Source organism: Somniosus microcephalus, chromosome 9 (genome assembly GCF_052327205.1).
Source record: "Somniosus microcephalus isolate GS21.2 chromosome 9, FLI_Smic_1.0, whole genome shotgun sequence".
In the NCBI taxonomy this organism is placed as follows: Eukaryota; Metazoa; Chordata; class Chondrichthyes; order Squaliformes; family Somniosidae; genus Somniosus; species Somniosus microcephalus.
Window position 1 is genome coordinate 532,924 of NC_140995.1, and position 24,891 is coordinate 557,814.

The 24,891-nt window shown below is 41.7% G+C and overlaps 1 protein-coding gene across 7 annotated transcripts in view; it reads left to right on the forward strand.

Moving 5' to 3' along the window:
- Positions 1 to 24,891, forward strand: part of fam49a (family with sequence similarity 49 member A) — a 299,323-nt gene that overhangs the window by 247,488 nt on the left and 26,944 nt on the right. For 3 of the 7 annotated variants that reach the window (XM_085996280.1, XM_085996282.1, XM_085996281.1), the window contains exons 5-10: positions 16,939 to 17,018; positions 22,723 to 22,844; positions 23,427 to 23,532; positions 24,158 to 24,294; positions 24,379 to 24,456; positions 24,551 to 24,667. In XM_085996280.1, the coding sequence (XP_085852406.1) occupies positions 16,946 to 17,018; positions 22,723 to 22,844; positions 23,427 to 23,532; positions 24,158 to 24,294; positions 24,379 to 24,456; positions 24,551 to 24,667 (633 nt within the window). In that variant the 5' untranslated portion in view covers positions 16,939 to 16,945. Of the gene's footprint in view, positions 1 to 6,640; positions 6,773 to 16,648; positions 16,728 to 16,938; positions 17,019 to 22,722; positions 22,845 to 23,426; positions 23,533 to 24,157; positions 24,295 to 24,378; positions 24,457 to 24,550; positions 24,668 to 24,891 lie in introns of all 7 variants that reach the window. The other 4 variants (XM_085996284.1, XM_085996285.1, XM_085996283.1 and 1 more) reach the window with 2 other exon arrangements.

The following is a 24,891-nucleotide window of genomic DNA, read 5'->3' on the forward strand; positions in this document are numbered from 1 at the left end:
AATTATAGCATGGCACTTGTGTAAAGGTAGGCAACCCAACAACTTACAGTTCTGTAGTGGGATGAGTTTGCCCAGACCCAGAGGAGCATAACCTTGTTGTTCCAAATGAGAGAATTTCCTCCCGGCACATTTGACAATAATTCCACTCTGTCAGAAGCTCATGCAAATCAGTTGATTAATATTCAGTTGCACAAAACCACATTTGTATTGGAATTCCTTTACTAAGCAACAGTAATTAACAGTGACCCTTATGGATTCTACTGTGGTTGTGGTGTGTGGAATTTGTATGATGCATTGTAAAAGCCAATAAAGTTATGTTAATTAGTTTTAGGAGGCCTGAAAATAATCTCACCGAGCAGAAGAACATTTTCAGCCAAAAGTTGCCAGTGTTGTTTACTTCTAAAAATTTGGGCACATACACTTTTATGCTTGTTTGCTATGAGGTACCATCCTCTTCAACTCACAGACATAGGCTATAATTGTTGATGAAGCTTCCAGAGTTCAGCAGTCACCTTGAAACCTTACCACATTGAGCATTGTTATTTCATCAAAGGAAATGCACAATAGTTTCACAATGTAATCTGATAGGATGATATCAGTGCTAGTGCTCATAGTCTAATGATTGAAAGTTTTAATGTGCATGGTGGCATGGAACCAAATGCTGAAAGAAATATGAAGTACATTTTCATGAAGACCAGTGCAACAACATGATAAATGGTCACACAACACCAGGTTATAGTCCAACAGCTTTATTTGAAGTCACAAGCTTTCGGAGCGCTGCTCCTTCGTCAGGTGAAGTGGAGAGATGCATAAAGACACAGCTTATATAGTCAGAGAATAATGTCAGATGTTTACAGGTAATCTTTCTAACTGCCATTTATCGCACCTCGGCAGAGAGATAATCACAGCAATCAATCAAAGCGCTATGTAAATGCAAGACATTTTTCTGAATTGTCACTACTTCAAAATAAAAATCTATCATTTCCAGTTTGGTCTTATTAGACAACAAGTTTTAAATATTGGGACTAAAGCAGCCTCAGGACATGGCTGCAGGAGTTCCTTAGGGCAGCATCCTTGACCCAACCATCTACAGCTGCTTCATCAATGATCTTATGGCTTTCATAAGGTCACGTGTGGGGCTGTTTGGTGACTACTCTACAGTCTTCAGCTTCATTCATAACTCCTCCAATAATGAAGTAGCCCATGTCAGCCAACAGCAAGACCTAGACAACACCCAGGCTTGGACTGACAAGTGTCAGGTAACATTACTGTCTCCAACAAGAAAAAGCCCAAATATCTCCCCAGCCCCCCTCACCCACCGACCTTCAGCAGCACTACTATCGTCGAGTCTCCCCATTCTGAGGGTCACCATTGACCAGAAGCTTAACTGGACCAGCCATTTTAACACTGGCTGTAAGAGCAGAGCAGAATTACGTACTTTGACAAGTGGCTCGCCTCCTGACCCCGTCAAAGCCTCTGCGCCATCTTGAAGGCGTAAGTCAGGAGTTTGATGGAATGCTCATCACTCGTCTGGATGCCGCAGCTTCAACAACACTCAAGAAACTCAACACCATTCCAGGATATAGCGGTCCACTTGATCGACGCCCCGTCACTGAACTCTGTATCCACCACTGGTGCACTGTGCCTGCAGTATGTATCCACAGGCTGCACTGCAACAACTCACCAAGATTACTTTTGACAGCACTTCACAGACATCTTAGTTTTAACACCAAACAACAAGATTTTAGGAACATCATCCCCATCACGTTCCCTGACTTGGACATGTATCAGTTGCTTCATTGTCACTGGGTCAAAATTTGGAATTGCCTACCTAATTGGGAGTGTCATCACCGCAAGGATTGCAGTGGCTCAAGAAGAAGGCCCCCGTCACCACCTTTTCAGGGCAACTAGAAATGGCAATAAAGCAGCTTGCCAGCATTGCCCACATCCTAAGAGCAAATTTTTTTCTAAAAAATCCTGCTGCTAATATTCATTACTTTTGAACAATATAATCTGGCAGCATTTGTATGTCTTGATTAGGCGTTGTATAATTGCTGTGTTATTTTCTGTGTCTGTAATTTATTTTTCTGTTCTGTCCTGATAGCCTTAAAATCTTAATAACTGGCGTTTGTAGTTTTCCATCCATGGGTTATTTATTGTGGCTGGTCTGGTTAAGCTTTCCTTTAGTTCTGAAGTTTCATGTTTTTTTGTACTGGTTGATTTTCTTTAATCTGTGCTGACTTGGGTTATGGTTGAACTTGTGATGTTGTCAGGTAGATTTTTTTCAAGGCTCCATGATGTAACATGTTCTGTTTGCAAGCTGTTTTGTGAGCCTTATTCTGTTTAATCCGTTTTACTTTTGCAGCATTGTGCTACATTATTGTTGGATGCGAACGTCTTGAATAAAATCAGCCATTTTCTTCTTTTGAAGGCAAGCTCGGGCTATGATGACAAGCTTTTAGTACCTTACTTAAATAGCCATTCTTCAGGTACGAGCTTGGATAATATCGCCAGACTATAACTGTGGGGATCATCACAAACAATCCCTGAACCTATCCTTGCCCAAAGTGCATATGTGTATGCCTTCACACTTTCCAGTATGGATCAATGGATAGTAAATACAGGAAACTCTTTTTTATCCGGCACTGACGGGACCGGCGTGGTGCCGGTTGATCAAAAAGTCCGGATTACGAGAGCCCCGTACACGGCACTTGTGCAGGAGCCCCGGTTACACGGCACTTGTGCAGGAGCCCCGGTTACACGGCACTTGTGCAGGAGCCCCGGTTACACGGCACTTGTGCAGGAGCCCCGGTTACACGGCACTTGTGCAGGAGTCCCGGTTACACGGCACTTGTGCAGGAGCCCCGGTTACACGGCACTTGTGCAGGAGCCCCGGTTACACGGCCACAGGTGCAGGAACCCCGGTTACACGGCCACTAATACATAGTAAAACTTACCTGAACCTACTCCTGAATTTTGCCGGTGAAGAGAGATTTCGGGATATTTAGGTGCCGGTTAAGAGAGTTTCCTGTAGAAGCGTTTATTTTCACTGCCCTTTTTTTCCTTGCATTCTCTTTAACACATGAAAACTAAGTCAATTCTAGAGGCTTGTTGCAATTCAATTAATTGCAGAAAAATCACACCAATACAAAATCACTTTTTTGCTGAGAACCTAGTCCTCCACATCTGAAATATAAGCAGTGACCAAATCATTGCAGGCAAATACAAACCGAACTGGACAGTGAACTGATAAATTATATTTCATCTTTAGCATTGAGGATTTAGAGAGCATGATCGCACTTTGGCCCACTCACTCTTGCAAGGATACAAGACTCTTTTGATAAAATAATCCAGCTCCTCACCTTGGTCATCACTGCTGTGCCAAATAAGTGGTAACAACCATGGCTGAGGAAGCTAGTCAAGAATCAGCTATTCTCAAGTAAATTCTGTTGTACACATCACCTTTGGCCAACCCATCTGACATTTTAAATATACCTAATGATGGCAATATGCATAGAAAACTCATTTCTTTTTCCTGGTCAAAAGTAATCAGTACCAGTAAGCTGGGTGAAGACTGTTTACTGAGTGTGACTTGGCAAGGCAAGTCACAAATACATTTTTAATAGGATTCACTCTCGGAAGTTACCCCATTTCTACTTCTGGCTGCACTGTTGTTAAATTCCTAATATACGGTAACAAATGTCCCCCCCGCATCTTCTCCTGTTCCAACACTTTGCAAGCAAGATTCTGGCAGAAACTTTTTTTTTTAAGATGAAATCTTGATGACTTTGTTATAACTTTTTTATCTTGCAGCTGAATTAGCATTTTGCCTAATCTACTGTCATTAAGTTTAGGTGTAACTTTAGCAAAAGAGACATCCTAACTGCCTTTTACTAATCCCGAAATTCAAAAGATGCATTTGGAGATGATGTCTGGCAGCTGGCAGACTCCACTCGGTAATTGTGCTCTGAGCATAACAGCAGCAGTGAAAGGCAACCGAATGGCATCTTGTTGCTATTGGAAACCCTGTTACTATGCTACCTGAGTGTCTATTTTCTTTCATTGCTGCTGCATTTTGTAATTCGTTTGTAGATAACTGGCTATTTTTTGTTTAAAATCAGCACAAAAGAAATAGGCCTAGAAATTCAGTATAGCCACGTTTGGGGCGCTACAGCCGGGCGTTCGCTAAATTTTGCGCCCGGCGCAACTTAGCGCCACCTTCGCCGATATTCAGTTGCATCGCCCCAAGAGGTTGCTGCTGCGCTAAAGCAGGCGATGCACGACTATCATTAGGCGCTAAGCCGGCGATCCGGGGCGCTAACTGAGGGCGGGCGCAGCACAGGTGCGGCGAGTTTCTGAATGAAGGCAGACACACTGGCGCCGGTCAGCTCTTAAAGGGGGAGGGCCGACTTGTTTGGCTGCCATGCCCTGCACACTGCAGCCCTGAAGCAAGGCCTGACCATTGCTGGTTCATCAGTTCTACGCCCTGGACCATGGGGAAGCCCGCTATTCTTCCAGATCCCATTGCACACTCTTGCTGCTTGTCCAGGGTCATGGGGAAGGAGATGTACTGAAGGGTCATGGGGAAGGAGATGTACTGACGTCTCCTTCTGAAAAGGGCATTGGTCACCTGGCGGATGCAGCAATGTAACGCGAACTGGGAGATGTTGGCAATGTCCCCAGTAGCGGATTGGAAGGAGCCGGTGGCATAGAAGTTGAGAGCCACCGTCACCTTCACTGCCACAGACAGAGACGTCCTGCTCCTCAACTGTGGCTGCAGATCTCTGCGAAGCAGGTGGCAGATCTCAGTGACCACCTCCCTTCTGAATCGCAGCCTCCGAACACACTGCTCCTCAGACATGTTCAGATATGAGAACTGCTGGCGGTATACCCTGGGTGGGTAAGGCCTCCTGTGCCAACGCCTGTTGGCCCTTCTCCATCTGGCCATGACTGGCACTCTCTCACGGCATCTCTGAGCCCTTTGAATGCAATGCAGTAAACCAACGTCTCCACCCATTGCAGCCCCCATTAGATGTATCGAATCAAGGCTATGGCACTGAAAGTTAAATCCAAGTGCAAAGCTCTGGCCTGAAGCCACAAGTACCTGTGCGAGTGTTCAGCCAAACCAGAAAGCTCTCTCCCTTTGTCTCTCTCCAAATATCCGTCTTTCACAAAGACGGAGTGGAGCAAAAAGGCTGCCAGTTATACTGCAGGAGGAGTCCCCTTTAATTAGCGCCCCCCGCGCCCCGCAGCAACTGGGAACCGTTCCCCTCTACCAATCGCGGGGGGCGCCAGGCGCACAATAGGCCGGCGCCACTGAATTTTCGGTTCGGGGCGCACAAAGGGCGTTGCACCATGAAATGACGTCAGGATCTGCGCGCACACTACGGTTTTGCGCCGCTGCTAAATCTTAACTGAATTTCGCGAGAGGTGCAGATCGCGCTGTGCCCGGGCGCTAGCCGCTTAGCGCCCCACTTCTCTTCCTAAGGCGCAAGCGGCTGGCACAAAAAACTGAATTTCTAGGCCATAGGATTTATAGGCCCACATACAATGGAAAACTTAAGTAAATCAAGAAATATTTTGTTTCATAACAGAAAAGGTACCAGTAGAATTATCAAAAAAAATGAAACGACAGAACAAATCCTTCCCTCTCATCAATAATAAAGCTTATCACTGGTAATCCCCTCTCCCCTTCACTCTGCAGATTCATTTTGTGGCTGGACATTAATGGACCCAACAGAAGCAAATTGGGACACTCTATTTCCATTTTTTTTTTGTCTGAATTTCTGCCTTGATTTAGTGCATGTTTGAAATTATTGTGGAACATTTTTCATTTGAAGATAAATTATTATATCCGTGGCTCTTTTAAGCCAGCATTATTGTTACTGTAGCAGTCAAAAGGAAGCACCAGGTGCAGAAATAAAAACAGTTTTCAGAATTGTATCTTGAGTACCTGCTGTAACTGATGTAATTCTTATTGTACCAATAGCTGTAAATGCATCAACTCTCATTTTGATCATTCAAGAAAGCGCAGCATGTTCTCTCCGTCTCCAAATCGATGCTAGGTGCTGCTTTCCACTGTATCGGGTGTAGTGTAAGCCCTTCGATGCCTAGGTGCTGCTTTCCACTGGATCCGGTGTAGTGTAAGCCCTTCGATGCCCAGGTGCTGCTTTCCACTGGATCGGGTGTAGTGTAAGCCCTTCGATGCCTAGGTGCTGCTCTCCACTATCGGGTGTAGTGTAAGCCCTTCGATGCCTAGGTGCTGCTCTCCACTATCGGGTGTAGTGTAAGCCCTTCGATGCCTAGGTGCTGCTCTCCACTATCGGGTGTAGTGTAAGCCCTTCGATGCCTAGGTGCTGCTCTCCACTATCGGGTGTAGTGTAAGCCCTTCGATGCCCAGGTGCTGCTTTCCACTATCGGGTGTAGTGTAAGCCCTTCGATGACTAGGTGCTGCTCTCCACTATCGGGTGTAGTGTAAGCCCTTCGATGACTAGGTGCTGCTTTCCACTATCGGGTGTAGTGTAAGCCCTTCGATGACTAGGTGCTGCTCTCCACTATCGGGTGTAGTGTAAGCCCTTCGATGACATGTTTTGCAGCAAAATAGAGCTGGAACTAAAATCTCCACTAATCTTGGTTTTAGGGTTAAAGAAGATACATCTGCTGCAGGAAGAGAAGGATTGGAGTTTATTGCGCTTTATAGTTTCTCCTGCATTGAGGTTGCCTGGCTGATGAAGTCTAGGTGAAAACTGGGGAAACTTCACCCCATTTACACGTGAGTGAACGCATCAGCCGTGGCTCAGTGGCAGCGCTCTCGCCTTCTGAATCAAGACAGTTCTGGGTTCAAATCCTGTTCCAGCGACTTGAGCACATAATCTAGGCTGATGCTTCAGTGAAGTGCTGTCAGAGGTGCCATCTTTCAGATGAGACCAAGACCTCGTCTGCCCTCAGGCGGATGTTAAAGATTCCATGGCACTATTCAAAGAAGAGCAGAGGAGTTCTACCCAGTGTCCAGGCCAATATTTGTCCCTCAACCAACACCACATCTGGTCATTATCTCATTGCTGTTTGTGGGATCTTGCTGTGCACTAATTGGCAGCCCCTTTTCCCTACATTACAATAGTCACTACAGTTGAAAATTACATAATTGGCTGTAAAGTGTTTTGAGATGTCCTGAGGCTGTGAAAGGTGTGAGATAAATGCAAGTTCTTTCCTCTATCTGCCACTTACTGAAACATGAACCAGTGTCCTCTGCATTATAAAGTTAAAATATCAGATGTTATGCTGACAACTTCTAGCTGGGAAGAACAAATAGGTCTGAGTTGACAATATTGGGAAAAATGTTAGGAGTGAGATTTATAATCCGTTTTAGAGTGGCGAAGGCTGCAAAGCTATTTACAACACACATATTTAATCTAATAGTTTCTAGAGGAACATAGATCAAAATGTTTTTTAATTGTATTTTCAAGAGTTTAAATGAACATTTTGATAACCAGAATTACAGGACCAATGCACCGATATATTAAGGTTTCTTGGCATGGTTCAGCTCATGCCAAGAAAGTAACTTCCGAAGTGTCATTTACAATGGCTGATACTTGACTGGTCTAGTGTGCAAGACTAACTTGATGTGTATGTGGTTGGAAGGAATCAACCTTTATTTTTACTATTTTGAGTCACTTTCTATTTTAGTCCAATCCCTGGACAATAGTGAGCAATTGTGAACAATAAGCATCTTAATTGCTGGCCAAATTTGTGCATAGGACCTTTTACATCATTCCCCTATTCCAAAAGCATATCCATTCCAAAGCTAACAGATTCATATGCACATAACTGAATGCAAGAATATTCCCTGTCTCTGCAAATGGGCTGGAAAAACAGGAATGGAACAGGGCTTTCCAGCTTTTACCTGCTGTATTACATGCCGGGGGGTGGGGGGGGTGGAAGGAAAGCCGATTAATTGGTATCCTAAATCATGAATACTTTCACTTCACTGAAACCAAGTTTCTTCTTCCTCTGCTCATGTGAATTGAATTGATTTGATTTTTAAATGACTAGGATTTTATTCTGTTTAAGGCACCAAAATAAAGTCATAAGAAAACATAAACCCTTATTTTGTCCTTCCCCCCCCCCCCCCCCCCTCCCTCACAAATGCATGTATATTATTTGGGCAAGGCCAGATTTTCACAACATAGCTGGAGAGATGTTGGGAGAGGGAAAAAGCTCTTTGCAGCAGGATCTGCCATTATTGTGTTCATTAGAATCTGGTTAATATTAATAGCAGTAATAAAACTGTATCATAAGGAGCTATTTGATGAAGTTGCTATATAGCAGCAAATACTGTATCAACATAATAGCTAGCTATCACGTTGACGAGTTTTCAGAGCAGGTTCAGTTTCTGGAACGTGTTCTAGAAAAATGTCTTGAGACACAATATTGACTAGTTTATGCTGCAAAATATGCAGTATCTACTGTAATACAGACTTCTGCGATGAGGAACTTTTTGCTAACTTTTCTAATATACCACATTTACTTGAATAGAGGCTACACATTTTAAGCACAAACTCAAAGTTCAAAGTGTAGCCTATATACGAGTGAATATGGAACTTTAAATTTGTTTTGCCTAGAAACTTGGTGAAGCTAATAATATTAACTATATACAATAGACATCACAGGGTAGGAATTCTGTCTGAATAAAAAGATACCTGAATTTGTACATAAGCTTACTTTTCTTGTAAGAACAGTGACAGTTATTTGAGTTTTTACTGTATTTTATTACAGCATGTTCCATCAATAGTTTCCCTTTTTCTCATTATAAATAAAGGGCATAAATTACTGCTGGTGGTATTGTGTGTGTCTAATGTCTCTCATATTTCTGTCTCTGCTGTTTTAACTGCGGCATTAACATTTATCCTAAAAATACGGGAGAGAAGAATTATATCTAAGTACTTTAAGTGATCATATGGTCATATCGCCAACAGTAATTTCTGCCTTCAAGTTCAGAGTGCCTGCCAGAATACACAGTGACTTTAATTATCACATTTTCCATGGGATAGAAATTTGCCGCCTCCTCTCCTGCAGCAACCTGGTTATCCTGATCAGAATGTCAGCAGGTCTTTAAATTGTCATTCTGGCCAAGTTAAAATTGTTGGAAAAGGTTTTTTTTAATCTGTATATATGCCAACATAGTGTGGTGGTGCATGCAGGGGTTTGTTTTCAGAAAAAAACATTTTGTTGTCTCTTTATTGTGTGCTGCCAGCAGAAAAATAAGCTTGTTGTAAAAACCCAACTGGTTCTCTAATGTCCTTCAGGAAGGGAGCCTGCTACCCCTGCCTGGTCTGGCTTACGTGATTCCAGGCTCGCACTACATGGTTAACTCTTAATGCCTTCAGGGCCACTAGGGCTGGACAGTAAATGTGGCCTTGCATGTGTCGCCCACATCCTGAGGAAAAAACTAAAAGAAGGATTTTAAAAAAAGTAAAGCAATGACCAGATTTTTTTTCTTCCTCTGCTTCTATTTTTTTCCCCCTTTTCACTTCATTCACCGACAGTAGATAATCCCAGTGCTGGCATTCTGGCTGTGGGCCACAGCACACATGAGGGATTCTTAATGCTGAGTCAGGTAAATCCAATGGGCTTACAACTTAGACATAAATCTAACTTAATTGGAGCAATGAAGAACAGATACAGGCCAGTGGAATAGCAGCTCATACTGCAACAATACATTGTGACCAAGCCATACGTTTCTGACTAGTCAGCTTCAGGGAGGCAGTGATTAGTGTCTGAGAGTAGGTTTTTCACCTCTTTCATCCACAGATGGTGCATATTCATGGGACAGTGGATCAAGACAAAGTAGAGCAGAAAAATAGCAGCAAGAAACTACCAATCTATCTGCTCTAGATAACCTGTAACTTTGTCACAGGAGTCATGGATGCTTTGGTTTATACACTTTATCTCCTGTGATGTTTGTTCTCTTTCCATTCTTTCTTGGTCAAGGAGAAAGTAGACTCTTTCTACTGCTTACAAGAGGTGCCGCAAGCAGTTAGCATTTTTGGCCCCAGTTCTCACTGCTGTTTGAGCTGGGAACCAAATGTCCACTTATTCTGCGATAATGCAAATGGCTTAATCAAACATTGTGGATAATGTCTTTTGCACATGAACAATGCCTTGGAGCATGCGCAGAAGACATAACCTGCACTGCTTTATTGTGCTGGTAAGTAATGCTCCAAGAAGGGTGAGAAGAGGAAATAGAATCTGGAAAGCCGAGCCCCTCACTAAAATCCCATCTAATTAAGATATTCGTGCTGAATTTTCGTGCTATTAATCAACAGGATATGAAGAAACTAAACCAGGTACACAACACAATGAAGACCGGATCCATTAGAAGCAGCATGCACCTCATGCATCAGGATATCATCTTCATAATCATTTTTAGAATAAATTTCAAATTGTCCTTCGAATTATCTACTGGGAATTGCTTAACTCTTCATGAACCTCCTTCACTGTTGAAATCTTGTGTAGTGCAGATTTTTGAAACAGAGTTCTGTCTTCACAAATTGCAGGCTTGATTCTGTAGTCAGATACTATCCGCCTCATTTATAAACCTGTTTGTACTTTACAAAACCCAAATATTACAGGCTGTTCACGTTGACCTGGTCATAACGTGATTCCCTCTAGGGTTTGTGGTGAGGCTTGTCTGGGAGGGTGGATAGAATTAAATCACAAATTACTGATTACCATTCAGTCAGTGCAGCTTTTTATTTTTAATGAGTAGTTCTTTGTGTGCTATTAGTTTAAAACTCTGGTTCAGCCTCACAACTTGTTGCAACCGTACTGGGAATTTCAGAACAACTGTTCAATTCTAATCTGAGCAGCTTTCTAGCTAAGGGGAGAAGATATTGTGCAAACCCACTGCACCATCCAATCTCCTAACTATTTGGCACAGCTGTTTTTGCCATAAATCTCAACTCTACTACAGTTTTAAATGTAGAGAATGCACTGTTTAAAGCATGCAGTTTATTGGTTTTTTTTATTCTGAGGTCCTGATACTTTAATAATTAAGCATTTCAAACCCCTGAGCTAACTTCAATATTTTAACAGTATAGAATATTAAAGATGTTAGACCCAAGATCTTGTGAGAGACGTAGGGCTGGATTTTTCCAACCTCGGCGGGTCCGTGGTGGGCAACGTGTGTGGGGATCTCGCATCTGTCTCGATCCCGGCCTTCAACAAGATTTTACGTTAATAGGGCTTCTTAAGCCCGCCCTGCGAGGTTCCCAGCCAATTACTAGGAAGCGGGTCTGATGACGTAATTTGATGTCATCAGCCGGTTTCCTTAAAGGGGCCATGTCCACAATCATTTTGACAGTTGTGCTGTCAGTGTTCTACAGCATTGAAGTGCTGCAAACACTGACAATCACTGCACAAAGGTGCACGGCTGCACCCAGGCTCTACCATGACTCCCTCCATATGCTTATGGAGGGAGTCACAGCATGTAGGGAGGTTCTCTTCCCTTCCAATGGGCAGAAGACACCTCCCCAGGATACCAACGCAGCCTGATTGCACTTTGCTCAGGAGGACACAAGCAGGGATGTGGTCAGGAGGACCAGGCTGCAGTGGCGCAAACCTTTCAATGATCTCAGTAGATCACAAAACGTTACTACAAAGCCACACTCGACCTCATCCTGCTGTGCCACTCATCATATCCCCATCACTATGCCTTCCCTACCCTACTCCTGCACATCCTTACTCACACCAACCAACCTACCTTGCACCTCCACCCGTCCCCCTCTATCTATAATATCACTTCCCCCATCTCACTAGCCACCCCTCACACTCTCCCTTATCCTAGTCCAATCATACCAACTAACAACACACAAGGGTAGGCACTTGAGTGTTTTATTCAATGTTCGTGTAACCTTTCTGTTAATGTACTGTCGAGCATTGAATTCCTTATTGTCACCACTTTGGGTTCTTGGACAGATTTGTGTGCTCCTTTTGGAAGTGGCTTAGTGAGTTGCAGTGAATGGTGAGACATAACAGTACCCCCTGCAATGGTGATGAGTGTGAAAGGAATGGCTTGGACATTGTAGGGATGCTTTATGGTGCTGGTGTGGAGTGGTGCCAACTTGGTGTATCATGTGGCAGCCAGGGTCTACAGTGTTAAGTGAAGCAAATCTGGACATGGTGATGCCATCGCTGGCGTCCCGGGCAGCAGTGTGCATGGGTGATGATTCCTTGTGCCCAGTGCAGCATCAGTTGATTGTGGAGAAGGTTGGTGTGGATGTTGGTGCTGCTGGTGTGTCCGGTGATGCTGGTGTTGGGCTAATTGTGTTGGGATTCTGAGGACCAAGGTGAGATTTTTTTCAAGGGCACCGATGCTGATGGAATAGATGGCAGGTGAGGTTGAGATGCCAGAAATAATCTGTCAATGTTGAGAGAGGTTTTTCCAAGGAGGTGACCGTGGATAGAGAAATTACTCCAAAACTTTAAAAGTGCATAAAGCTCAAAAGTGGGTTCCAAATCATTAATGCTCCAGCTTCTAAGATTGGGAAGTGACCAGCTGTGAAATGGTAGGTTTTAGACCACTTTTTCAGCTTTCACCTATTCACAGCAATCCACAGTCATTGAGAACCCGACATACTAACCTGACATGATGGCCGCTCTCCGGGAGCCTCGTTGAAAACCTGGTAAAATGGTAATTACATGGGGAAATGGTTCTAACTACCTTTTTAATAAGCTTTTAACTGTCTAAATTGGCTGAGCCGCGGCTTGGTGTCAACCTTTGTGATTTTAACAGCAGACCTGCCCCCGGACCCGCCCCCCGAGCACTGACAAAATTCAGTCCATAATGTATGTCTGACCTTAAGTCACGGTGACAACTTTTACTGATCCTTTTATGGATCTTAAGGTCTTCCCAGTTATTAGCCTGGGCATTTTTAATGTAATTGAGAGTGTCCATTCCTACCTTACTTTTCTCTCCAAACCTATGTACAGCTCTTCATATTTTCCAACTGTCCAGATTTATCTACCAGTTTTAAATTGTTATCTATCCAAATCTATTTGAAGGATTTAGCCATCACTGAGTAATGGTGGGGAGAATGAGAGATAGTTCAGCTAGAGGTGATTGAAAAGCAACATTTTAAAGACAAAAATGTAGGGAGTGTAATCCGAAACACTAAAAAATCTGAAAATCCAGAGTAACAAAAGTTATTTAACTTATTCAATCGCCATCAGTACAATACTAAGGGAGTGCTGCACTGTCGGCGGTGCTGTCTTTCGGATAAGACATTAAACCGAAGCCCCATTTACCCCCTCAGGTGGACATGAACGATTCCATGGCACTATTTCGAAGAGGAGCAGGGGAGTTCCCCCTGGTGTCCTAACCAATGTTTATCCTTCAGCCAACATCACGAAAACATATATTATCTAGTCATTATCACATTGCTGTTTGTGGGACCTTGCTGTACGCAAAATTGGCTGCCGCATTTCCTACATCACAACAGTGACTACACTTCAAAAGTACTCCATTGGCTGTAAAGTGCTTTGGGACATCCTGAGGTCATGAAAGGTGCTATACAAATGCAGGTCTGTCTGTCTTTGAAACAGTGGCCTTGGTTATGGCCCTTTATTTAGGACTGTTTTTGTTTGTATGTTGTGTTTTGAGTGGTCAACTTTCCAAAGTTTTCTCGATTGGTATGTATGTACAAGGACTCAAATTTGAAATGAATTGCTTGGGGTGCGTTTGTAATTTGTATCCACTCCGAATCTCTCTGCCAAACATGGAATACAAAATACAAGGCTCAAATGGGAGTGGCTCAATTCATCAATTCCAACCAGCAGATTCAATGCCCAAAAATTCTTCTGGTTGGAATCCTGCCTATCCCAGATCTGCCGGCAGCAAGAGAATGTATGGGGGCGGTTTTGCCAAGGGGGCCGCGTTGGAGGCGGGACTGCTGCTTGTCGGGTCGATGTCCTGCCTCCATCAATTTGTGGCCAACCCACGCTATTTTCCCTTGATTGACCTTGTTAAGCCTGCCCAACGGGCTTAGCAGGCCAATTAAAGGAAAGCCGGTTACAGAGAATGTCAGCGTATGACGTTTCAGATGAATTGTCATCGTTTGACAGCTCTGTGAAGCTGTCAAACACTGACATTCTCTGTAGTTTGAATAGCTCTTGAATTCAAGACTCCTCAAACCTCTTTCTTTAGCAGAAATTAGATGGTTGTTGCATTGGAGAATGCAGCAGCCATCTGTCATCTCTGCCGCGGAGAGGTGAGACTCTCCGCATACCCAACTCTTGAAGCCTGCAGGAAGAAACAAAGGCAAGCAAACTTTTTCTAACACTTTCCTTACATACTCACCTCTCCACACTTGCACCTATCACTTAGCTTCACATCGCACTTTTGCACCCCTGCAGACCCACTACTCGCCTCGGTGACCCTGGCGGGGTTCGCAGCCTTCGGGAAGCCCGCACTTGAGTGGGTAATATAGGGATAATCCTCTTATCTGCCTGTTAGCTACCTGTTAACAGGCAGATAAGTGGCACTAATCCCCTTCCTGCCTCCAAGGAGATGGGACCTGGCACAAGTCGACTACCCGCCTCCTGGCAAGGTGGCACGGAGGCGGGTTGAGCACTCACCCCCAAATTCTGCCATTTTCCCAGCAGTCCTGCCTCCCCAGGGCTGGCAAGATCGCACCATATGTGTCAAGTCCACAACCTCTAACCGCCGCAGTCTTTGCCCCTTCTTTAAACTGGGACCCAGCAAGGATAGTGGTAAAACTGCTAAGCTTGGCATTGCCAATAACGTGCCCCACAAAGCAGCCCTTGACAAAGTTCACAAAGGGCTCATGAACTAAGACCTGACAAAACACACCCCTGTCCCTACTACACAAGTTGACAGCACCCAATATCTGGAACAGTGCTGCCCTGACCACTCCTAAACACACAAAATCTATAGTGACATGTATGGTCAGCCTCAGAAAAAATTACATAGAAGTCACAATACATAAACAGACAGTTCGGCCCAACCAATCCAGGTTGGTATTTATCCTCCATATGAGCAGTGCTCCTAATCCTGGCCTGTTTCCATATCTCTTTATCCCCCTTTCCTTCAACCCCCTATCTAATCTATTATTAAAAGTTGACATGGTTTCTGCTTCACTCACTAACTCCAGTGGTGCATTCCTGAGTCTCACAACCCATTGTGTAAAAATGTTTCTCCCCCTGTGTCCTAAATCCATCATTTAATCTTGTATCAATGTCCCCTCTTTCAAGTCCCACTTCAGTGACGAGCACAAAACCTAGACCGCCACTGAGGGAGTGTTGCACTATTAGAGATGCAGTCTTTCAGATGAGACGATAAGCCAAGGTCCCGTTTGCTTTTTCAGGTGTACGTAAAAGATTCCATGGCACTATTTAAAAATAAGCAGGGTAGTTCTCCTGGTGTCCAGGTCAATATTTATCCCTCAAACAACATCATGTAAAAAAAAATGATCTGGTCATTTATCTTATTACTGTTTGTGGGACCTAGGCTGCCGCATTTCCCTACATTACAACAGTGACTACACTTCTAAAGTTCTTCATTGGCTATTAAGTGCTTTGGGTCATGTAAGACTTTCTAGACCCGTCAATCACTGGAGACGATTTATTTCTAGCTATTCTGTCCCATTCCTTCATAATTTTAAATACCTCTGCCAATTGCTAATTTCCCCCATCCCCAGCCATCTTACATTTTTTGATGCCATTGTAATTCATTTGATGGCACTGCCTTGAGACCTTGTACTCTCCACAGGAAGCCAGTGCTTCAAATTTGTTGGAGACGATAATTTGCTCTGAATGTTCCTGCTCTTGCTTTGCCTGTCCTCTAGATAATCATTACTCCTTCCTCTACCACTATCCGCTCCCTATCTCTCAGCAGGAGACCATCCTCTGAAGCCTCGTGTTCCCAGAACCCCTCTCTATACTTGATGTGTCGGAGTGTTTCCAACTCTGCCTTGTATCCTGAATTCTTGAGCTCAAGTAATTTCAGTTGCGGACACTTCTGCATATGTGCCTGTCCGAGTTAACATCTGCTGCTCAAAACTCCCACATCCTGTAGGAACCACACATTATAGTCTCTTCCTGTGCTGCCATTCTTAGCCTAAATGGAAGCAGCACCCAGTGCTTCAGGTTTAATGGCACTGGTGGTAACAGCCCCACAAAGCATGTCCATGACTGTTCATGATTTTGTTTACCATAATTTTCCTGAATTTTGATATGACTACTTCATAATTTCCCCCAAAACATACCGAAGACAGAATCACATCCTTCATTAAATACTCTCTTTTTTCTCAGCACTTTTCATTTTATTTTAAAAAACATGGCTGCTATAATCTGTATTTCTAAAAAAATACAAAATGATCCTGATCAATCCAATATGATTATTTGTGGTTTTTTTAATTGATGGTAATGTAGAAACTGTTGTACTATAAGCTCTGTTTTTGGGAAGCTGCTAGTATAAAATATTAGTTTTTGTATGAAGGATATTTAACATTAAATGTTTTAACTATAATTTTGTTTTCACGTTTTTAAAAACAATTAACTTACAGCTACACTTATTAAATGTTCTACATTATTTAATGTTCATTTAAACTATGTGTTCCATTTTAATCAGGTTGCTGGGATGGGTAATCTGCTTAAGGTCCTAACCAGGGAGATTGAAAACTATCCACATTTTTTCCTGGATTTTGAAAGTAAGTTGTACTGCCAGGCAGCAACGGACTCTAAGCCTAAGCTTCAGCTGTTTTAAATCAAACCCTTCACACAAAATGTGGTTGAGGAACAAAATACTTCTGGAAATCATTCACTTCTCCCAACAAAGCAAAGTTGATGGCATATTTCCCCTCAAAAGTCTTTAATATTCACCACATAGTGCATCTTTCTTTTCCCTTTCTTCTCTTTCAGGAACCAAATGGGGAATCTTCTAAAAGTTCTCACTTGCACAGAGTTTGATCAAGGGCCAAATTTTTTTCTTGACTTTGAAAGTGAGAATAGACTCTTGCTTGGCTTTTACCTTAAAACCACTCTGCATGTACCTGTAGAATAGAACACATTGGGGTGTGAAAGGAACTAAAATGGTCTGGGTGTGTGCAATTCTGCACCTTCCCTAAATCTGTTCTCCTATTTGGCATTTGCTTCACAGTATCACTTGGCGCTCCAACCAAGGACAGTGCTAGAACTTCTAATATAAAAGGAACCCAAAACACACAGTTTTGTGTCAGTGCTACTGTGGTTATAGTCATTTGGTCTGGGAAGTTGATCTGACGCTATCAGTTTTGCTAAAGCTACCAAATTAAAGACTTGGCACTTGGGTTGTATCCAGTTAAAAGTATCTTCCTTCCATTAAAATTAGCAATGTTTTCCCCATTGATTGGACATGTGATTTTAAACGTTTATGGCTTTCATACCATTAAATAGCTTGCTATGTAGTAGATCCTGTAGTAATTCAAAATGTTGTCATTTTTGCCACAATCTGCTTTCTTATCTAATTCAAAGATAGGTGTGATTACTAATCTAGCTGTGATTTTTGTGAAATTATTCTATACATTTTGAATTAGTATGAGGATTTATATGTGGAGAAGTATTGTATGTACTCAATGTCACTGCGGTTCATAAATTGGATAATGGTTTGTTGATTTACATGACAGATTTTTAAAATATACATTAAAAAGGCCATTGACGTAGTGGTAGTAACATTTAGTTCCTTGCATGCCCCTTGGTTGACATTATGCAATGCATGATTTTTCAACTGGGATTTTTAACTCTATATTACAGTACTGCATTATACAACTAAGGTTGACTTCTTAGAGTATATCCATTTTTTTTTTAAAAAGCCATCAAAATGTCTAATCAGTGTGGAAAAATGTGTTCAACAGTGAGGCTGGCAATATGGATCTGCTACTCTTCACCATTTACTGTTCTTTAATTTATCAAATTACTTTAAGGATGACGCTTATCAGTTTTATTGAAGCTTCGTGAAAACTTATTAGATGAGATCTTTAATGTGCAGTTTCTAATCTAGTAAATATAAATTTAATTGCTGTTTATCAGTAACCAATTACACTAGGTTTGGACGTAAAATTTGGATTCCTATTAATTTTTCCACTCTGATATGTGAATCTACTAGCTGTTAAATATTTCTGCATGATTTCAATAAACTTATGGTTCTCTTTGTTAGCTAAGTACAGTATATGGTGATACTTTGTTAGCTAGTACAGTACAGTATATGGTGATACTGTTAGCTAAGTACAGTACAGTATATGGTGATACTTTGTTAGCTAAGTACAGTACATGGTGATACTTTGTTAGCTAAGTACAGTACAGTATATGGTGATACTTTGTTAGCTAAGTACAGTACAGTATATGGTGATACTTTGTTAGCTAAGTACAGTATATGGTGATACTGTTAGCTAAGTACAGTACAGTATATGGTGATACTTTGTTAGCTAAGTACAGTACAGTATATGGTGATACTTTGTTAGCTAAGTACAGTACAGTATATGGTGATACTTTGTTAGCTAAGTACAGTACAGTATATGGTGATACTTTGTTAGCTAAGTACAGTATATGGTGATACTGTTAGCTCAGTACAGTATATGGTGATACTTTGCAGAAATTATTCATCACGGCACTTGTGACTTGATGCTTTACGTAACCTAGAGGGTTCCTCTTGTATTATGATAGTGTAATGTACATCTTATAAATATACATATACTTACAGGAGCCTAACTCCTCTGTACTGTCCCTACAAACTTCTCAAATTTTGGAGCATGTTGCCCTATTTTGTGTTGAAATTGTATTTACACACACACTGCTTATTTCACTTGTAAACCACACCCACTGGAACATTGATGCACTTTATTGCTCTCTAAAGCAATTCTAGTGCAGTGCAATGATCCGTTCCTTCCAATATTTGCAAAGCTGAATTTTTTAACTTCATTTCATGTAGCATTAGTTCCAACTGGATAAAAGAAAGCAGAAAAGATGCAATGCAAATCTGCTGCTTAACACAATGCAAATTCCACTAAAACCTTGTCAATTCAGCTTTTTAATGTTTCATAGATGATATAAAGTTGATTATTTAAAAATATATCCATATGCACGCTAAGTTGCATTGCTGGTAGATTTGGAAGGATTGGGCTGCTTCCTGAAATCTGATTTAAAAAAATATGTAAATGATATAGATACACAAAATAAAAAACAATAAATCAGCACAACACCGAGGCCTTGGCAGGAAGCTTGATAACCTGGTTTAAGTTAATGACAAGTTACTGATGAGGCTGGTGTAGTTTATCTACCTGGTTAGCATATGAAGAGTGCAGGTTCTGGCAGGTTGGTTCCTAGGGGCAGGCCAAAGGCATGGCAGGAAGAGATGCATGCTGGGTTTGAGGGTGGCACTGAGCGCCACATGGAGTAGGTCTCACACGGGCTGTGTCCAAGGAATGGTGGGAGGGAATGGGTGGCCAGAGATTGGGGAAAGGGAGAGCTCGCACAAGCCGGCAGTTGAGGTGTTCTATATCTTTTTTTTCTAATGTTATCTTGGGCTGACTGATGAAATTGACAGGAACTGTCATGGCATCTGCACCATTGTTTTATGGAATTTAATTGATTATTACAGTTCCCTATCTCACTTAACAGAAAAAGGTCCGTTTGTTTTATCGAATCTGGTAGGATAGGGAGCTGCATTCACAATTCAGAACAAGATTAATAATGTAATTGGTGATGTATGCAGTTAAGATAACAAGTAAAAGAGAAGAAAATTACAGACATGGGCACAATTTTTTAATGAGGCTTTTTTAAATTGGTTAAAATGCCACCATTCCATTTTATATGATTAAGTTACTGATCTACTTGTATTCAGAGTTATTGCCACATACTGTACACAGTTACATACTGCAGACCGCTAAAATCTGAGATGACGTCCAAAATATTTCCTTCCTATTAATGCTGCTTGTGCTCTGTGAAAGTTTCCCCTTTCAACATGTTAAAAGATGATTTGGCTTTTATGGAAAAAAAAAAATCTTAAGTGGCTTGATGATGCATATTTATAGCAACTAATTCTGACAATTTAATATTCATTTTTAACTTTCTGTAAGGGTGGTAAAACTGTGAAAGGACTGTTCAAGCATGGGTCGTGGCAGGAGAGCGGTACTGATGGCCATATCTGCAGGCTTGACTATCCTGCTCTCCCAAATGAGGTGGGCATGGATGGGTAGGGAAAATATGCTCCATGTGCTTCATTATACAGGTAGACTATCCTTTATCCGAACTTCCGAAAACCTCTAAAAAACGGAAAGTTTTTTCGTTCAGCGTAAGTCGTGCGCACGACATGACCAGAGTGGCGCACGACTTACGCTGAGCAGGGCAGAGGGTCCTAGAGTTCCCTCCTGGGTAGGAGATTGCAGGCCGAGCCGGGCAGTGTGAAGGAGGTACCGGGAGAGTGAACCCAACAATACAGCGGCCCGTCCGATAGCTGCAGCGGCCCGTCCAATACCTTCTGAAATCCGAAAACCGAAACTCAGCTGGTCCCAAGGTTTTCGGATAAAGGATAGTCTACCTGTAGTATGGATTATTTTGTGGTAATTTGCACATAGCGGGTATTCTTTTCCACTAGTGTGAGTTATCCGTCTAGGGATTAAAATAATTAGCAGAATTCATTATCTCTAAATCTTTGATAGTTTTTCAAATGGAACATTACTGAAACTACCCTGAGTATGCTGGGTATATTGACCAAAGAGTTACCATGAAAGTCAATGTTAGCTTTCAATTAGGAAAAACTCTATACCTGTACTACAAAAGCAAGATACTGCGGATGCTGGAAATCTGAAATAAAAACAGAAAATGCCTGAAATACTCAGTAGGTCTGGACGAATCTGTGGAGAGGGAAACAAAGTTAACGTTTCAGGTCGATGACCTTTCATCAGAACTGGAAAAAGTTACAGATGTAACAGGTTTTAAGCAAGTACAGAGGTGGGGAAGGGGAGGAAAGAATAAAAGGAAAGATATGTGATAGGGTGGAAGGCAGGAGAGATTAAATGACAAAAGGGCTGTTGGTTCAAGGCAAAAGGGGACGATAATGGGACAAGTAAAGAAACAAAAGATGGGTCTAGAGGAGGTGTAAATGGGAATAGCAGAATCATTGCCAACAGCTGCTGTCTGGGGAAAAAATGGGGGCAATGGTTATTATCTGAAATTGTTGAACTCAATGTTGAGTCAGGAAGGCTGTAAGCTGAAAGATGAGGTGCTGTTCCTCAAGCTTCCATTGAGCTTCATTGGAAGTGTAGGAGGCCGAGAACAGAGAGGTGGGAGTGGGGCGAAAATTAAAGTGATAGGCGACTGGAAGCTCCGGACGCTTGCAGACTGAACAGAGGGTCCCACAAAGCGCTCACCCAATCTGCGTTTGGTCTCCCCAGTGTAGAGGAGACTGCATCATGAGCAGCGAATACAGTATACTAAATTGAAAGTAATACAAGTAAATCACTGTTTCACCTGGAAGGAGTGTTCGGGGCCCTGGACGGTGCAAAGGGAGGAGATAAAAAGGGAAGTTGTTGCATTTCCTGCGCTTGTACGGGAAGAGGAGGGGATGTTGGGGGTGATTGAAGAGTGGGCCAGGGTGTCACGGAGTGAATGGTCCCTTCGGAATGTTGAAAAGGGAGAGGAAGATGTGTTTGGTGGTGGCATCACGCTGTAGGTGGAGGAAATGGCGGAGGATAATCCATTGAATGTGGAGGCTGGTGGGGTGGAAGGTGAGGACAAGGGGAACCCTGTCGTGGTTCTGGGAGGGAGGGGAAGGGGTGAGAACAGAAGTGCGGGGAATTTATTCTAAATTATATTAACTGGTTAGCTCCACACAACCATATGTGGTTACTTCTTGTAACAAGGTTTTACAGTCAAGTTTCAGGCCCTTATGCAGTCATCAACTCCTGCAAAACAAGGCATGCTATTTAAATGCTCTACTGAATTCAATCCAGTAAAAATATAATTAGGATAATTAGTTACTTCTGCCACCAATCTGGCTTGGATCTTGTTGCATAACTTAAGTGTTAAGATATATACTTTAATTATTTAAACTTTTACCATTATGAAATGAATTGAATAAAAACTTTAGCATATACACTGACAGAGGAATAAAAGACCATTTTGTGAAAACTTAATGGGAATAATTTCTGACGAATGGAGGTGTCTGCTGACCGCTACATACCTTTGATTGAACAAAAGTCCTACCGTGCAGTTTCACTAGTCTAAACCTAGAGGAAAACGGGATCTATTCGATATATATTAAGAAAATGAAATATCAAGGGTGTATCTTCATTCTTTCTGACATTGGTGTAATGAGTAGTGATAATTAGTCTAAATTTATGTGAGGTAACATTGATCTACTTAATATCAGAGAAACTAATAATTAACATTACCTGAATCTCTAACTGAAAGATTGAGACCGGTTTGCATTTACTTTATCTAAATGTACATGGTGTAAATGTTTAAAATCAGGTAGCAGCCCTATATACTCCAGGGTAGACATCTTTCCTCTTTTATTAAACATATGAACAGCATTTAATTCAAAAATCACTAAAGCATTCTTTTTGGAACCTGAGTGAATCTTACTCTTTATCAATTCAACTTGGTGTGTAATTAAATGTGTATAGAAACTTGCCTCATTTGACATCAATATTTCCCATTTTTGCATAGATGCACAACCTACAGATGGAGAGCGGGAGATTTGGAACCAAGTGAATGCAGTGCTGCAGGATTCTGAAAGCATTCTAACTGAACTGCAGGCTTATAAAGGGGCTGGGCAAGCGATAAGAGATGTATGCCAGCAACATTCATTCATATAAGTGTTGATTTAACTTTGAGGGTGAAAGTGCAAAGTGTTGATAATATCTTTAGATTTCTGTAAAGATTAATTGCACCATTCTGCATTTATATATAGGACTGTATTTCTACAGAAAGTTGTAGAATGAATCGGCTTTTTATTTGACTGAATTTAGAAAGCTATGCAGCCTAAATACTCATCATGTAATATGAAACATCTGAAGCACTATGGCTCCATCTGTCCACAGAGAAATGTGATTAGAATTGTTTATCAATGATGTATATCTTGGGAAAGTATTCAAGTACTTTAAACTAACACTGGTCTTTTCAGTCACCTAAATTATAGTCTATATATACTTTACAATGAGCTAAAGTTCTGCTGTTGGAAATAAAATGGTAATATTGCCCACATTTTGAACTTACTATGAAAATTTAATTTAGACATTAAAAACAATGAGCAGTCTGTAAAACTGGTATAGTCATATGGCATTTCAAGGTACACATGTTATAAAGTATTGTCACGAGTTTTTATAGCCAAAGGTGTAACCCCGTTGTGCAATATAACTTTTCTTTTCCAGGCAATTCAAAACCCAGGTGATGGTCAGCTGCAGGACAGAGCATGGAATTCAGTATGTCCACTAGTTGGGAGGCTTAAGAGGTTCTATGAATTCTCTATAAGATTGGGTAAACTTTTGAATTTTCTATTTTTGTCTCTGTACCAGTTAGAGGAGGGGCAGCTCTGCTACACCTCTTATTTATCTGATGTTACCTAGACTGCCACATTTACAGAGTTGCCTCCGATGCTATGTGTGTCATCAGATGCAACCCTGTAAACCAAACTAAGTAACGTCGGTGCCATTAGATACACCAGAACTCCCCGAGAAGTGAGTTTTCTGGGTGCCAGAAGTGACCAAGGTAAACAGCTGCCACCGATGACTCTTGGGTCAGGCTTTCCATCTCGAGTCTGCAGGTAAACCTCTCAGTCCACCTATGCAAGCCAATAATAGACTTCCACACTGCTAGTCTATACAAGTCTTCTTCCCAAAAGCAGGGAAGATCCTAAGAAAATTCACAAATAAGCTGCACCTAAGATTCACATGCATAGCTGATTGAAAGTTGCATTGGTGACTTAAGACCAGCCACACTCTTGTCTGTACAGTTTTTCCTGTTGCTAAATCTGCCCAAAATGGAGCTTCTTAACCTGGTTTTCTAATCATGGCAATTGCTGAAGTTCACTTCATTATAATTGTTTTAGTTTGTAATTAGAAAATGCAAACTCCTTTTACTATTTATTATGTTCTCAATACAGAAAAAGCATTACAAAGTCTTTTGGAGTCATTAACCTATCCACCTTACACACCAACGCAACATCTGGAACGTGAGCAAGCTCTAGCCAAACAATTTGCAGAAATTCTGCATTTTACTCTCCGTTTTGATGAGCTTAAGGTTAGAAACTCAAGCTTGTGATTTTTTTTTTACAAAATGCAAAAATAATGTTAAATTACAACATCCTTTTGTTTTCTGTCCTAGATGAAAAATCCAGCCATCCAGAATGACTTTAGTTATTACAGACGGACAATAAGTCGTAACAGAATTAACAATATGCATGTGAGTGGAAGTATCTTATAGGCCAAGATGTAATTAGTGAAATAGGTTTACATGGCCTTGAATTTAATCCATGCTCTATTTTTTGTTTGAGCAGTTAGATGCTGAGAATGAAGTAAATAATGAAATGGCCAACAGAATGTCCTTATTTTATGCAGAAGCTACGCCAATGCTAAAAACACTAAGTGATGCGACAACCAAGTTTGTATCAGAGGTATGTGTGGTAAACCACTGTTTGTATTCCACTGTGTACATGCCTGGACATGCCTCGGCTGACTCCTCCCACAAGTCCTAGTATAAAGGTGACTGCTCCCCAGCCCTTTGTATTTCTGGACCGGTCGACCACTCGAGGCAGACCTTCATTCTTTTGTTAATAAAAGCCTTTAGTTACTCTCTTAACTCTCGGTCTTTTATGAGTAATTGATAGCGCATCAATTT